This window comes from Nuphar pumila, chromosome 2 (assembly GCF_984573655.1).
Source record: "Nuphar pumila chromosome 2, dmNupPumi1.hap1.1, whole genome shotgun sequence".
NCBI classification, from domain to species: domain Eukaryota; kingdom Viridiplantae; phylum Streptophyta; class Magnoliopsida; order Nymphaeales; family Nymphaeaceae; genus Nuphar; species Nuphar pumila.
Window position 1 is genome coordinate 92,855,910 of NC_143250.1, and position 17,367 is coordinate 92,873,276.

Consider the following 17,367-nt stretch of genomic DNA (forward strand, 5'->3'; position numbering starts at 1 on the left):
ATTCTTCTATACCAAGTAGTCAGTGTGACATTGGCTAATACCAAACATGAATAAGGAATGTTCAGCTAAGCTTGGCTTGTATCAGCTCGTTAAGTAGTAATAAATATATTATATATATTTCTGAAATCCCATCCCCCAATTTGTAAAACAAGGTTTAGAGTTCAAATCCTATTGTTTCATCTTAAAAAATCCATGTTTTTGGCCAATGAGCGTGATCAAGCTCTACTTGTTTAGCTTGAACATGCCACGAGTTTGAGCCTGCTTAGCTTGCCACAAGCGTGCAGGCGTCATTCAGCTCGTGTACAGCCATGAAGGATTAGAGAGGAATTTTATCTCGTGACTCAGATTGGATCCATGGAGCTAGGATTAGTGTTGCTGTTAGGGTTGGTAAACGAGCTGAACAATCCGAATGGAGGGTGTTCAAGCTTGGCTTGCCGAGTTGAGCTCGAGCTCATGGCCACTCCAAGTTAAACGAGCTGAGATCGAGCTGGCTCATTTATAAATAAATTACATTTTTAAAATTAAAAATAACAGATTTAAGCTCTAAACCTATTAATTGAAGCTCAAATTGGTTTATTTACCCAACAACTGCAATATTTAAAAGTTTTTAGGCAGTATTTGAACTCTAAGCTTATTGCTTGCACGCCAACACTTCAACCATCTGCACTTTATGGTATAATATATATAATATTTATTACTAGTTAACGAGCTATATGAACTGAACTGGGCTGAACACACATTTGTTCGTGTTTGGCTTACTGAGCCGAGATTACAAGTCAAGCTATTATGAGCGGCTCATCTGGTTTCACAGGCCGAGTTAGTGTTATCTCACGAGTTTGAATGAGCGGCGACTACAAGCTGAACCATGAGCAGGGGCGGCTCAAGAGAAGTTGAGGCCCTAGGTGAAGCCTCTAAATGAGGCCCGTGCATACAAATTCTATTATTTATTAAAGGGATTGCAACTTTTTTTCTTAAATTCTTAATATCCTCTATATTTACTAATTGGGTTCATGTATATATATATATATATATATATATATATATATATATATATATATATATATATATATATATATATTATTTTCATTGTACATGAAAATTCTATTATTTATTACAGAGGCTACACCTTTTTTGTTATTAAATTCTTAATATCCTTTATATTTACTAATTTGGACATCTGTTATGAAGTTAAAACCACACTTGGAACTATTGCCAGTGTACCAGACCAAACCTTTAGAATGAGGCATGTGTAGTGCGGAGCTCGATTGAGTGAAAAACACATCAAGTGTAGGAGCGTGTGATATGCATTGGCTTGATCGGTGATGTGCGGTGATAGCGACACACGCGATAAGCAATGATATCGGCGTTAGTGTATCGTTGTGCGACAACTCAAACGTAGAGCCTTGTTTGATTAAGCAGTGCTAGTTGATCAGAGGATGTTGCCTTTGGAGATTTGGTTAAGGACCTCTCAGCTTGCATGAGTTTTCACGCGTAGCAATTGGACGCAAGGGGGTGCGTGTGGGTTAGGGCTAATTCTTCCGGGGATCACCTTAGGTGGTTCCAACTGAGTATGATGACTCGAGGCTATGTGAGTGAATGTCTAGGCATCGATGAATGAGTCTGGGTGGTGCTCTTTGCTATGGTGTTCAATCATCAACTGGTCTTCGGACTGGGGGCCACAAGGTCTTGTCCATTCAGTGGCGAGGTTTTGTTGTGTCATGCGCATGGAGTCGCAATACGCTTTATGACACGCAGGGCTAATGCAAGTTTGTGCCTTTTTCGAAAGTGATAGCCGGTATGAGATAATTATGCACTAAGCGGCATGGACTAGATGAAATTCGCATTTGAAGATGCACTTGATCAGATTTTGCTAGGCAGCTGCATACGAGGTGGTGCACAGGGCCAATGAAAATGATTCAACACATAAAAAAGTGTTGGTGTGCGGCCTTTGGCCGTTGGGTTGGCCAGACTGGCGCGTTGCGAGTTTGCGAAAAATTCTATGCCCATGATAAATTGTCATCAGAGCAGAAAGATTCATGGAGACCTTGTTCTTCATTGTGTGCGACACTGAAGAGGACAATGGTAATTTATCTTGATTATGCTATTTTGCGCAACTGAAGTGTAGTTGATCGAGCATAGAAAATAAGATGTTGGCAAGTTGGTATGGGTCATCTTGTCGATGATAAGCAAAAGTGTAAGGTTACTGTTCAGTTGGTTAAGAGAACATAGATAAACCAAAGATTTCTACCAGTTATGCATTGGGCTCATAGGTGGAGCGTGACGTTTGCCTTGTGCATGCAGAGAATACACGTTGGATTTGGCTGGATGAATTTATACTTTTGGGTATGAGAGACTTTACTAAACTTCTAGATTCTCTCTCAAGAATATGGGTTAGCGGAGTGCCCATGTTGAGCAGAATGCTCATTGTTTTGGTCCCTTGAGTTGACAGTTCCTCTGTGGATTGTGTGTGGGGAAAAAAATATTGTTTGTGACTCATTGGTTTGGTTCTTGCGAGAATATTTTGCTGGCTCTGGATGAGAGTTACAACGTGCTGGCTCCAGATAAGAGTTACAACATTGAGTTGTGTTGCTCCTTGTGTGGACAAGTGCTCAAAAAGATGCTTTGAAGGACCACTTTGGGGTGTTATGCAAATAAGTGTTCCCCACTTGAGGACTAGTTTGGACAGTTGAAAAATCACAAGTTGGTGCTTAAAGAAGTTGAAATCCCTACGGCACATGTTGGTGGTTGTCTTTTTCTACGAGGACCACGAAGTGCTTGGAATTGCCCTTGTTGGTGTTGGAAGACACTCCAGCCATGAGCATGAAGACAACAAGCTTATCATGCGGGCGAGGATGACTCGCTTGTCTATGGGACTATACTGAGGTCCCACGAGTAAATGGTGCTTGATGTTGATGGAGCAAAAGACCGCTGTCTAAGTAACCAGAGATGCGTTAAGAAATAAAACTTGGCATGTTAAAGGTTGCGACAATGAGAGATGAAAACCAAAATAAGTTGAGCAGAGTGAAGAAAAAAAGTAAACCAAAGATAATTACAAGGAGAACCTGACATATCAGTTAAGACTGTGTTCTTACTTGTACCATCATTGTTGAGGACGACAATAGTTTGGGTGAAGGAGAATGTCCCAGACCAAGCCTTCAGAATGGGGCATGTGCAGTGCGAAGCTCTACTGAGTGGAAAACACATTGAGTGTAAGAGAACGTGGTATGCATTGACTTGATCGGTGACACACTGTAATAGCGCTACACGCAATAAACAATGATATCAACGTTAGTGCATAACTGTATGGTGGCTCAAACATAGAGCCTTATTTGATTAAACAGTGCCAGCGGATCAGAGGATGTTGCTTTTAGAGATTTGGTTAAGGACCTCTCAACTTGCAAGAGTTCCTATGCGTAATGATTGGATGCACGGGAGTGCGTGTGAATGAGGGCTATTTCTCCTAAGGATCACCTTAAGTGATTCTGACCGAGTATGGTGGTGACTCGGGACTAGGCGTGTGAATGCCTAGGCACCGACGAATGAGTCTGGGTGGTGATGCTCTTTGCTATAGTGTTTAATCATCAACTGGTCTTCGGACTGGGGGCTGTAAGGTCTTGTCCCTTTAATGACAAAGTTTTGTCGTGTTATGCGCATAGAGTCACAATATACTCCATGGCATGCAGGGCCTGTTTGTGCCCCTTTCGAAAGTGATGGCTAGTATGAGACAGTTATGCACTAAGCGACATGCACCAGATGAAATTCATATTTGAAGATGCACTTGATCAGCTTTCATTAGGCAGCTGCGCACGAGGTGGTGCGCAGGGCCAATGAAAATGATTCAACACATGAAAAAATGTTTGTGCGTGGCCTTTGACCATTGGGCTGACTAGACTTGGCAGTATGACGCATTGCGGGTTTGCAAAAAATTCTATACCCGTAAGTCGATTAAAACATAAAATTGAAAAAACAAACTCTAAAAGACTCATGAAATCATGTAATGGGATAATAGTGCTTTCTTATCCTAAAATCACATAAAGAGAACAACATTTTCAATACTAGATGAATAAAATCACACAAAACAAATTAATATATATTTTTTTAAAGACAAGTTGGGGTTAGGCAGACCCCTACCAGATATCATTAAATACAAAAAGCATTACAAAGTTGGTATCATGTTTCACCTAAAACAGGGGACCAATCTTGGGGGGTGATCTTTCCATGACTTCTGAATCCCCCCTTGGCTAGCTTTGCTAGATATCTCAGTATGTAGTTAAATTTTCTCTGTGGTTTCTGTCGAATCCTGGCTGCAAGATTCATTCTACCGATTTCCAGAGTGTCCACTATCTGCCGTCTGGACCCCTACAACCCGATCCCCATTTATTCCAAGTTAAGAGTCTCATTGATTTCTTGTGGGAGGGTATGAGAAATGTCCCAGGGATCCCAGTCGCTGCTCTCCTTCTTGTGGGTTACCCAACGACCCCCAGGTTTCTTACCTTCTTTTTTTAGGGCTCCTCCTGAGGAGTCGACTGCAACCATCAAGGTTCAAACCCACATTTTCCTCTGACTTCAGTTTTACAAGTTCTAAATTTCTCAAAGCTGAATACCCTTTACGTTTGAACTGAGCAGAAAAGCTTCTACCTGGGCCAATACTTTCTTCCCCAAGCAGACTATTCCTATGGTCACTGCTAGGGTTACGGATTCGGGACCGCATATTCTGCTTCGAGTCTGTCCCGAGACCCTTAGCATCCAACTCATTTAGAGGTAATGAAAACAGAACTGGAAGTTGGAATCCCGGGAGGACTTCCAATTCCATCCCAATCAATTCGTCGAGACACGATCCATCGTGTCCTCCGTTGTCGTTCTGCAGGTTTCCTTGTTCGCCCTTGGGCGCTCCTTCTGCCGAGCACTATCGCCCACTGTCGACCGAGCACCCTTGTTGGGGTTCTGTTTTCCCACTGTCGACCGAGTACCTGCATGGTTTCTTTCAGACCCCGGCTTGAAGCAGGTGTCTCTTCTTTCGCTAGAGACTCCTTCACCTCTTGCGAGTCTGAGCCGGGGCGGTGTTCACAAGGGGAGCAATACTGTATACTCTGCTCATAAACCACCTTTTGGTTATAACTGTATCCTCCCTCCACTGTATTAATCTCCACAGACGCCTGTGGCTTGAAATCTAAAGGAACCCCCATCCGAATCCGAGCGAAGTTCCCTTCGTTCTTTCGATCTGGTGCACAACTCCACACCGATATACTCGCCGCCTATGGCTTCTATAGAGCTTTCAAAAATATCCTCTGACCATAACTCAAGAGATAACCTCTAGTTGCTCCAAAATACTTATTAGTGTTGGTGGTGCGTTCTAAATTAGAAATTAGGGTTACCGTTAGAAGCAAGCACATTTGAATTTCCGGCCGAGTAAACCGCCGATCTTCTGGCGAGTGCTGCTACTCCTCGTTGATCCGGAGAAGCGTCGGCATCAGAAAGAAGTGAGGAAAACGAGAGTATATGGTTATGGACCTCACATTTTGTACGTAGCGGTTGTGTAATAACCATCTATCTCTCAGATGGACGGTTATACTCGACACTCGACAGGAATCCCATCATCCGCACGTTATTCTAAGATCAAAACCATGCAAAGGGAGCAGTTTGGCCCTGTGCAGCACCCCGTTCGTTTTACGGACGCCACAGTGTTCTTCTTGACGTCCATCTTACAGATGCACGGCTGTAGCTGGAGTCTATCAGGTTTCTTCCTGTGATTTCCTAACTTGTACATGGGTTTTCCTGTAATTTTGTTTCTAGATCGGTTCTCCACGTGGAACTGCGTGCACCCACGTGTTAGGCCTTCTTTCCACAAGAACCGGTCCTTTGTATCTTCTCGTGCCACGTGTAACGGTGCAGCGACACGTTCGTAGTTCTCTTTTACCCTTTGATTCCGCACATCTTCGATATACCCCCAATTATCTTAATAAATGACAATTCCCCCCCTCCCCGTGGAGAACTTTGACCGCCCATGTTCAGGAACGACGTAACCGCCATGTCATTGATCGGTTGAGCCCATCGAGGCTTTAGCATAATCGTTGCCCGAACCAACTCAGGAGCCATCCAAGATTGAATCAAAAGCTAAGACCATTCCACAACCCATGAGACATATTTGTCATTTTGAAAAAAAAAGGGCCTTCTTGGTCATTCTGACGCCACACGAGGATATATTTGGGGCCTCGGTTTCTTCTTCTTCTTCTTCTTCTTCTCTCTCTCTCTGTACCACAGCATGGAGGCGTCCCATCTGAAGGACCGAGTCAGAAACAAACCGTCCGTCTCGGAAACCGAGACGAGAAGAAAGAACCCAAGAGCCAAGAAGATGGCGCTAGCTAAGAGTGGCCTGCGATCTCTAGCCGTAGCCGTGGCGATACCCCTCCTACTGGGACTCGTCAACCTCCGACTAGGTCACCGACGTCTGGGTCAGGAAACGATTTGGTGCCCGGTCTGGTTCCACGACCTGGGTTGGGTCGTCTCGCACGCCATCATGGGCCTCTCCTCGTGGCTCGTCTGGGTCGAGGGCGGCTTCCCCCAGCAATCCGGTGCACTCTCTCTATACGCCATAGAGCTCGGGCTCAGCATCGCCTGGGCGCTGGCTTTCGGCTTCGGCACGAGCCGGCTCGCCTTCGCCGCATCCGTCGTGCTGGTCGCCGGCGCCGTGGCGTGCTACCGGAGCTTCCGAGATGCGAACCCGATCGCCGGCGATCTCGTCAAGCCTTACGTGCTGTGGGCCTCCTTCCTGGCGTTTGTGAGCTACAGGCTCCTTTGAACAACGGAATTGGTGATGTTGGTTACGTTGATCTGTACATGTTGAGGCCCTTCTCTTTTCTTTTGTTCTATATAAATTGTGTGTGGCTTGATTTTGTTTGGTATGTTAAATGCTGGACGTTTTTTCTCAGGCTAGGTTTGTAACCTAGTTTGTTAATTATTGTAAGTTAGTAAATATAGAGTGATGGGTAGGTGCTTAATGCATGGTGGGCTTTGCCGTCCGTTGGTGGACGGTCGGCGCTAAAAAAACTGGCTTAAAAAACATTAACAGCGCAAAAACTCAACCTTTTAGCGGCAGTTTCCAGCGCCACTAAAGGTTCGATCGTTTTTTTTTTTTCATTTTTCGTGCGCGCTATGCATTAAGCACGTACCCATTCTCCGTAGCGATATCTGCAGTACTTACGGTCGCTGTCCTGGCAGCGAAAAACTTCATGGCTAACCCCAGGCAGTGGCCACGCGACTAGGTCCATAGGGATGGCACTGCACCGGGGTGGGTGCGGGAGACAAGGTCTCCATCTCCGCCCAAGTGACCTTCATCCCTGCCCCGTTCCCGTTTAGTCATTTTATTAACGAGGATCGGAGGGGGGGGGGGGGGGGGCGGGGCTGAGCTGGGAAAGCGTAAATCTGTCTCTGCCTCCATCACTTTCATCTTCGATCCATTCTTCATTTGATATCCTCCATCTCTGCCCCGAAACCCTTCCCAAACGAGATGGGTTCGGACGGACCGTTTTCCCTAGGTTGACTGCCATCCCTAGAAAAAGATTTTCGATACACGCGTGTAACATTTAATCGATAACCAATGGAAATGGTTATCGATAATCTTGTTATCAATATGGTTATAATAACCCTGTTATCGAGAATCAAGGTAACAATTATAGCCGTGTTATATATCGATAACATTGTTATCGAGAATTAATCAAGGTAACAGTTATAGCCATGTTATATCGATAACCTCGTTATCGATAATCAAGGAAAAACGGTAGACTTGTTATCGGCAATCAAGGTCGGTTGTAAATGTATCTATCTTTTTATTTTCTTTAAGTCTTGTGTAATCTATATGTACTGCACCCTAATTCCGGGAGTTCAATAATTCCAAGAGAGAAAAAAAATACTTTTTTGTATTCTTGATTTCATTTTCTGAACTACGGGTGGTTTCGACATGTCAGGGCTACTAGCATTGATAGCAGAGCCCCTTGAATCCACCCTCTCAAGGCTTAAAACCACAACCCCACGCCTTAGAGGGCATTACTGCTGGCCCCAACCTTAGTTGACTGTGGTCTCTCCTTACGCTGGTTTGGTGTTTTGGTTGTATCTCTCAAATAGTGCATCGTATCGATACACAATTTGGTGTATTGAAAAGCTAACATAATTTTCTTTTGAAAAAGTTTTTAGGAACAAAGTTAAAATTAGTTATTTGGTCAATCAAAAATTGGTTTGAAATAGGCCTTGTTTTTTAAAACCATTTTTTCAAAACTAAAACTTGTTTCATTCATAACTTTTCAATTCGATGTCAGTAATTTTTATTTGGTTGGAAAGCTTGAAATCTCTAGTTTTTCATGAAAATACTTGGAGGATGTTGTTTTGAAAATCAAATAATTAAGGTGAAAGCTGAGTTTTTGCAAAAAAATCTTTGAATATATTTGAATTCATTGTGAGGGTTTTATAAAAAAGTCTTCTCTCTCAAGATTCATGAAATTGTGCCCAAAGTGTTGATCAACCTTATGCAAAAAAGGATCTTTTGCAAAGTATCTTGCTATTTGCATGTGAGGATACTTCAAGTTCATATCCAAAAGCTTTAGAGTACGAACACGCCATCCTATTTTCAACAAGTCATCAATCCAACTCTAGTGTGACAGGGCCAACATTTATGCTGGTTGATAATCCCAAAAATTTCAGGTGTCAATAGATGCCCTTCTTTGTTATCGAGCGTGTGATGCTCGATTGATAATAATGAAGTTGACACACTCAAATTTTGATCTAGACAAAAAACCAGAGGTTTTCTTAATAAGAGAAAACTCGTAAGACATAGATAATGTGAAGTTGGTGGAGGTTGATTTGATAAAAAATTATGTGAATATATTCTCTAGGGTTACGATTATCTTGAGTCAAGGTCTTGCCAAACTTGTGTAGGTGCTCAACGATCTGTTGCGTTGGCTTTGCCAAGACAAGGTAAGCAATTTGTTTCATACGAGGTTCCTCTTAAGATGAGGGTCTTGCCAACGACCAACCCTTAGTTTCAAAATGAAACAAGAAAAAAAAAGACATTAATTTGAGAGAATTTGTTGAGCATATTTGTTTTTGAATTTCTTTTCTTTTGTTGAAAATCTTGCAACTTTGGTTGGATACTTTTTTAAAAGCTCAAGAGGTTCTTACCTCATGGACAATTCAGACAAATGAACGTCTAAATGAGAAAGCTTGTTCAAAGAACAAAGTGAAAGACTATGAATGTTCTTTCTAAACATGTTGGCTAAGGAAACGAGAGAACATTCGTCGAAGGGGGGCCCTTCCAAGGATTTTATGACCTGCACTTAAATTTTTCTTGTGTTTTTTTGAAACTTTTTCAAATATTTTGTCATGGCTTTAAAGTTTTCAAGATTTTTGATGATTTTTGTAGAAAACGGATCAAATACAAAGTTGAGGAAATATTGTGCAGCTATAAGAGTATTATGCAAGTTCGAGGCCAGATCATCCCAGACTCCTTTAAAAAAGATATTTTTGCATGTGGTTTCTACTTAATCTAAACATGTAGACGTGAGAAAACATATATTAGTTTAAACATTTTTTATGTTTAGATGTGTTTTTGGCTCGGCAAAAAGATCGATGATTCATATTACACCAAAATCTTGATTAACTAAAAATCAAGAATTCTTGTTAAATTGATTTGATCTAAAGCATGGTTCTGTTTGAATAAGTAATGATAAACACATCTATAGGTTTGAATTAATCCAAAAAACACATGCAAAAAGATATGGGACATAAATGGTCTAGAACCTACGCATTACTCAATGTTAGGATATATTACAAACTAACTAGTTGACCAACTGTTGGAGTGATGGCAACAGGCCGAGTCAGGCAGCCTCTACAGGGACACCTAATTGGTTAGCGCAAGCTTCAAGATGTCTAAATGCCCTGAACGTTACAAGGTCGATTCTGCCAGGGATCAAATTGTGATAAATATGGAGTAGCACTGTAGGACCAATCCATTATCCTAGTGTTTACCACTCTTGAGTGGAGCAATTAGGGCATGATACTGGAAGGAAAAGAAAAAACAAACCCAATTAAGCTAATCCATAACGGTCAAATTGATGGACTTAAGGGCAACTTGTGAATGTCACTAAGATGTGACAAGTTCGAAACCTACGGGTGGCATCCTTTGCCATAAGGTTGAAGCTGGGTGTGCTCCCCCAATGGGCACGGAGGACCTCAAGGGTTTTAAGAACCATTGGCCAGCCAATGTGGCCGGCTATGATTATTTTTCCATTGAATTATCCAAAAAAAAAAAAATGTGACCTGATAATGGGGACCATAGTCGCATTTTTTTTGTAGATCTAGTGGGATGGGGCTTAGACTGATAGACGGATAGTCTAGGTTCAAATCCCATGGGCGTCACCCCCTTGTGTAAGACGAAGCTTGCCCACTCCTTGTGGTTGAGGGGTAAACCTTCGGAGTTTTACACCTACTTGGACAGAGACCGTAGTACGGCAGGCTGAGCCAGCGCAGCTAGGTCTCTATGCCTGGGGCGGTTTCTCGGAGTAAAAAAAAAAAAGAAGTTACATTTCTTTGAGGTTGAGTTTCCCTTAATTGTAATGGGGGTAATCAACAATCTCAAAACCAATTTGTATAACAAATTTAAGGGTACTTAATTCATTTTAAAAAATTATACCTAAAAGAAGTCTAATGTTAGATGAGGTGTGAATGCCCACAAGAGCTCTGCACACCTGGCTAGATGGGTTGGCTTAAGGCCTTCGAAGCCGAGAGTTTGACCTAACCTGGCCAAATGAGAACTGACGAAAAAGAAAAAGAAAAAGAAAAAGAAAAGAAAAAGATAATTAAGGTATAAGCAGGTCGCCTACCTTGTTATTTTTTCACCTAATTTAGAAGTCATTATCAGACCCGATCGATAATTAAAGATAAGAGCTTGAACTAATTTCATCTTGATTCCAGTTTTACTACCGGGCAATCTTTTTCATCTCAACATAATCGTATTAGTTTGGTTTTATGCCGACACCTACCAACTGAGACACTTGACTTTTGTTTTTTAATTCTGATTAGTTTGATTTAGGGTTGCACATCCTTTTCTAACCTGCCTATAAATTAAAATTTCCATTGAAGTGTGGAATTTCTAGAAGGGGTCGGTATCATTTTGCTTTCATTTATGAAGTTGGTGAACATGTCTTAGATGGGCTCGATTAACTTCGACATCTCTCAATGGGTTGGGTTTACCCAGACCCGACCCGGACCAAACACTATAAGGTCCAGGTATGCTGACAAATAAGAGGACCCGATTAATACCTGGTTCCGGATCCAAAGTCCAATTAATACATGGACGGCTATAAATTGTGAAATTTTATACCAGACCCGGGCCCAACCCGAGTTCCAATTAAGACCAGCAGTTTTTCAATGTAAAAATAATAAAAAATATTATTTTGCCGGGTATAGTCCGGGTCTGGTTCATGTGATTCTTATCAGGTCCGGGTATGGTTTCTCTTATAGTAGACTCTATTAAAACCGGGTCCAGGCTCGATACCATACCTGAAAATCTGATCCTGGTTCCAAACCAAAGCCCACCCGTTGACAACCCTAGTCAGGATATCAACATCTTGGTGTTGGTGGCACTGTTGTCCCTTGAAAATTTGGTGAGGGACTTTGTCTATTGAGCGTTATTCTAAATTGGTGATCTATTTGTCTGACCTGAACAAACACGCTTTCGTATGAACAAGTAAGATGCTTCAGCAGTCGTAATAATTTTCTAGGGTTCAAGTGGTTTGCAGCCATCAATATTCAAGCATTTTTTCTTTTTTCTTTTTTTGTTATTTTTTAATTTTACTCAAAAAGAACCACCCCCAGGCGCAGAGACCTAGCCGCGGTAGCTCAGCCTGCCATACTTAGGGTCGCTGTCCTCCTGTCAGCACAAAACTCCGAAGGCTTACCCCTCAGCTCCAGGAAGTCGCCAAGCTTCGGCTTCGGCTTCGGCTTCGGCTTCTCGGCAGGTGGTGATGCCCATGGGATTTGAATCTAGACTGCTCGTCAAAAGGTCTAGTCTTCATCTCACTAAGCCAAACCCCTTGGGTTTCTTCTTTGATAATTATAGCCACATGAGTGTCCTATCTACTACTAGTATGATGATCTCAAGAGAAATCAATGAACTGATAAGATAAGGTGCAATCACATTACATAGATGCATTGCACTGTCGCACCAGATCACCTTTCATCTGCTGTTGGGCTCAACTCCGACAGGCTGTACAGCAGCAGATGGAGGGAGATTAGGTACAAAGGCACATTGCATTTGTGCAATGCGATTTCACCTGTTCAGGCCTCCAAATCATTCCTGAGTAGCACGACGTCTCATCTTCCTAAAAACCACTCTAACCACTTGCACAACGAGTAGGGATCAGGTGCCATCACATGGCACATTTTTTGTGTGCCTTACGCACTTGATCACCCTCCATCTTGGGGATAGGGCCTGTCAGGTGTGGGGCTCATGACCTGATGTTGGGCGATCACTCAGGTGCCTAAGGCACAAAAAATGTGCCATGTGATGGTACCTGATCCAGACTTCTTGCGCAACTCAGGGCGGGCAATATATTTAATTCTCATTGTACACCTCACTTTGAAAATGTGAGTCGAGCCCATACACATTTTCATCAACTGCAGGTGGGCACTAGGCTGGGCAGCCCGCCACTGGCCGGACTTGGGCCTATAAATTTGCCCTAAGCTTGGCCCAATCCAGGAATCCAGGCTTTTGGCATGGCCTGGCCCAAGATAGGGATGTAATATAATCAATGAATATCGGTTATATACAATATTCTGACCAAATCTGCCCTAGTTTAGGTGGCGGGTGGGAGTCTTGACTCGACTAAGGTTTAGTTCATGTGCACTTGGTTGCAAATGGGTCTTAGCAGTCAAAAATTGCTTGAGCCGAGGAACTAACCCCTTTCTGAAGAGAGAAGATAATTGGTGGTCAACGATCAATCCGAATCTAAGAAATCTGGACAACCCTTTTGCTTGATAGGTGTGAGGGTCATATGTCTCAACGAGTTAAAGACCAACTAAACTGCAATTTTGTTTTTTGCATGAGGGTTACGTCCCCCTCCCCCTCCCCCTCCCACCGTCCACCGCCGCTAGCAACCGTCACTGGTGGCCAGCGCCTCAGCTAGCTACTGACGGCAACCGCCAGCCACCATCCGCCGATGACTGTAGCGACGAAAACAAACACATAAAGCACCCCTAGCTGCATGCCAACGGCGGCCGGTCTCAGCTACCGATGACAATGGCCGACCTCAGGCGGTTAGCCGACGCCTAGCAGGGCCAAACCCAACCTCCTGGTGTATGTGGCTTATGGTGGCTAGGGGGCAGGGCTCCATTTACCCGAGAGAGACTCAATTTTTGGCAACCCTGCTCACCGACAGTGGCTTGAGGGTCAGAGAGACACCACTTATTGAAGGCCATCAGAGACGATCCAAATGAGTCTTCGATGAAGGTGGGTTTTCGGCATTCTTCTCAGTCAATCAATGTCTTCGATGAGCCCAGGCCATTATGTCGATAGGTGAGCAGGACCCTTGAACATCAGACCTTCAAAGAAATCGGTATCCCACCGCATAGCATGCAGCTCTCATCAAGCACCATGGTGACTTTACATAGAGGAAGAATTCAATAGTGAGAGGTTACCATGAAGGGACAGTCCTATAGCCATCAAAACTGAAAAACACTTTCATAAAAATAAACCTTTGATGTGCCCGTGTCAATACATGTCACATCTAGGTTGGATCCAATCCAATCCAAAAAATCTAACAGGCGCTGCACTCACATACATTGAAAAAAGTATGACCTAAAATATTGCAAGTAATCAGAAGCGTAGTGACTCCATGGGGGTAAGGAGTAAGCTCACAAAGTTTTAAGCTATCAGGACAACGGCCGTAAATAAGACAGAGCCGCTAAGTCCATGATGTTAGGTGCAAGAAGGGAGGGGAGAGAAAATTCCAAGAAGAAACATGGAGTGTTTTTCCTTTTTGGAAAAAGTTTGGTTTTGATGAAAAGTCATGCCTTTTGGAACTGGTGACACTTGGCAGAGTCACACCCGTTCAGAACTGGTGACCCTTGGCAGGGTCACACTTGTTCAAATCTGGTAACTCTTTGCAAGGGTTATGTCTATTCATAATAGGCAACTCTTCAAGAGACATGTCCTTTCGAACAGATCTCTTCCACGTCTATATAAATGTAGTTAGAGAGGTTCTAAGGGGACGGATGTATACTCTATCATCTCTCTCTCTCTTTCTTGCTTTGCTAAAACTGTGAGGTCTGTAGTTGTAGTTCCTAAGGTTATTTTCGAAGGGTGATCTACCATTGGCGTGCACCGATCCAGATCGTCGAGGCTATTGTATCCTGAGGGAAGGACGCCGAACCCTGTTTGCAGTGTATGTGGGGGCAAATCTTCTTTAAGGGGAGTACTTTCGTACGCCTTAGCCGTTTACACAGTATTAACATGCTTTTGTTGTTTATATTATGTTTTATGCATATGTCTGGATTTTGGTATATGGTGGAACCCGACATGTTTGCTCCCTGTGGGATCCGAAAATTCGATCCAACATATGATACTGGGGTTGGTTTCTTGGTGTAAATATAAAAAAAAAACGAGATGCTCAATTTTGAAGGGATACCATTTGGTCACGGAGCCATTACCTCGTAATGATGAGAAAAACACTAGTTTCACTATTTTTTTTTTAGTTTTTTTGGTAGATCAAAACCTTATAAATATGATCTGCAAAGTTTGCTTAGTTGAAATTGAGTTTTAATTTGAATTGTGTGATTGCAACGTGTAAGCAAGTTTCTCAAAGGCTTAGAAAAACCAATTGGACATGATGCTAACAAATTTTATGGCTCAAAAAAATCATGTTTATACCCTAAGGAAACATGATCCAGGGTGCATCTCCTAGCGATCAGTCTGTTGAAAGCGTCCATGAGGTTAGATTTAGGCGATAAGGCTTGCACCCATGATTTCCTTCTAGGATAAAGAATCATGATGAGGTCAAGCTAAATAAATTGAGTTCAATCTGGCTTGTTTATAAAAAAAAAAGTTTACATTGTTTTGTAGATTGAAGTAACTGGATTTTACTCAAGTCAACTGAACAAAGCTCAAGATGACTAGGGTATTAGACAAAAAAATACATTGTTTTAAAGCTGAAAGCAATAAAGATTTAAATTTTATTCCTATGACTTGCAAGCCAAACACTTTTAACAATTTCTTTTAGACTGTAAAATATATTTATTACTTTTAAATAAATTTATATGGGTTGAGCTGGGTTAATCAGTTCTTAGTTTGGCTTGTAGAGCTTGATTTACTGGTTCAGAAGAGTCTTTTGTGAGTAAAACCACGAGCGGTTCATCTTGTTTTTCAACTCTACTTATAATAGCCGTTAATTAGCCGTAGTGGGATGGGGCCTAGGCGGTTAGGCAGGCAATCTAGGTTCAAATCCCATAGGCATCACCTCTTGCACAAGTCAAAGCGTGGCGACTCACTGAGGGCAAGGGGTAAGCTCACGGAGTTTTAGGGTGCCAGGCAGCTACTGTAGCCAACCCTTCTAGGTAATCTTGTTGGTGGTTTCTCCGTGTTAATATATATAAAAAAACTTTATTTATAATATGCAATTACATGGTAAACTAACCAGGCCTGAACATGCCATGTTTGGTTCGTTCTGTTAGTTTGCCAGTGATGTCTCACCAGCCTCTCTGACCAAATGACCAACGTAAAATATCATCAATATTTCACTTTTTAATTTTGAAAAGTTTTCATGTTCTTGTTGTTAGAAAAAAATTATCAGCCACTTTTAAGCCTATGAGTGATCGGAAAATGACGAAAACTGGCTTACTTTTTGCATTTTCCGGCAACCCAATAGCTAGAAATATAATTGGTAGGCAACGTCGGATATGAACAGTACCTCTCGCCTGCTTTACAGCGGTTGAGTGTTTGGAAAACATAAAAACAATTAGAAAACGTACAAAGCTCATTTTTAGATAAATTTACCATTTTTTTGAGATAAGTATTGCAGGCAGAGCCAACGCCGCTAGGTCTTTGATCTTTAACTCGGTTTCTTCATATAAATATCAAATAAAAATAATCTTTACTTATTGCTCAGCAGAGAGGAGTACAAAACTCCAAATCAGCTTCTCACAAGAAAACACGAGACCCGGTTTCGCTACAACCGAGCCCCAAAGCTCACTCGAACCGAAAAAGATAGTTCCGAATCGATACAATTACCGAGCCGAACCGGAAAACTCCGATCACATTTCCACTCCATACCATCTAAGCGAAATCATCACCAAAAGAGAGAAAAAAAAAAGCCCAAACTCAGACGCAGCGAGGCGAGGACAATCGCTGAAAACCGCATCCACCCAATTCAAACTGAAAACCATCCTTTCATATTTGTAAAATTACATTTCATAGTCATTCATCCAACATACCCAACAAAAGGAGAGAGAGAGAGATCCAGAAAAGTAGAAAGAAGAAGACTGGCACAAATTGGAGTTATTGTAAATGAAAACAACAAGAATGCGGACACAATTACACACAAGAATCACGGGAGACAGTGACATAAGAAACAGGGAAGGGTACTTTGGTGGGGAGGGCTGTAAATATAAAATTAGGAGCGGGCGCACCGGGTGATGACGGAGCAGGAGCGGGTGTAAGGGTTGGCCTGGGCGCCTGGTCGGCAGTTGTAGTAGGAGGCGCCGGAGCTGGAGCAAGGGGTGCTTCCCCTGCTCAGCGCCTGGTAGCTTATGTACTGGCTCGTCTGCAGTATCCTCCGGTTGATCTCCGAGCTCATGCCCATCTCCTCCTCTCCCGAGAAGCACTCCCCCATCGATCCCTCGCACCCCGGCCGCACCGGCAGCCAGCCCATCCCGCTCTCCCCGTTCAGCAGCCCCGCGCTCGCCGATACCATCACCGCCGACGCCACCACAATCGCCATCAACCACCGGATCGCCATTTTCTCTCTCTCTAGAAAGATGGGATTAGGGCGAATGGGTGAGTCGTGCTGGGGTTATATATATATATATATATAGAGAGAGAGAGAGAGAGAGAGAGGGAGAGAGCGTCTGTTGATTACTACTGTCTGCCTTTTTTTAAATAGTTTAATTGGTCGGCCTGTTTTTTTTAAAAGAATAATTTAATTGGTGTGCTACCTGTTTTTAAAAGTAATTTAATTGGTTTTTAATTGATTATTATTGGCGTTGGTTGTGGGAGGGTGAAAAAGAAATGAGGTTCGGTTGTGTCCAATAAAAAAATTCATATTTGCGTCAAACGAGAGCTTGGCTCTTCCGTCGCCGTTACGGTTGAATTGACGGAGACCGTCA

General features: G+C 42.7%; 1 protein-coding gene across 1 annotated transcript; it reads left to right on the forward strand.

Annotated features, from left to right (window-relative positions):
- Positions 1-6,262: 6,262 nt before the first annotated feature.
- LOC149846134 (translocator protein homolog) lies at positions 6,263-17,053 on the forward strand. Its single transcript, XM_089990513.1, has 2 exons — positions 6,263-6,774; positions 16,640-17,053. Exons 1-2 carry the CDS (start codon positions 6,263-6,265, stop codon positions 17,013-17,015), a joined length of 888 nt encoding a protein of 295 aa, XP_089846639.1. The 3' UTR covers positions 17,016-17,053.
- Positions 17,054-17,367: the final 314 nt, after the last annotated feature.

What these genes read in the sequence shown, in the direction of transcription:
- LOC149846134 (XM_089990513.1), top strand. Translation starts at nt 6,263, where the DNA reads ATGGAGGCGTCCCATCTGAAGGACCGAGTCAGAAACAAACCGTCCGTC. An exon ending in CTGTGGGCCTCCTTCCTGGC is followed by an intron (nt 6,775 to 16,639) that starts GTTTGTGAGCTA and finishes TTTGGTGGGGAG; the next exon opens with GGCTGTAAATATAAAATTAG.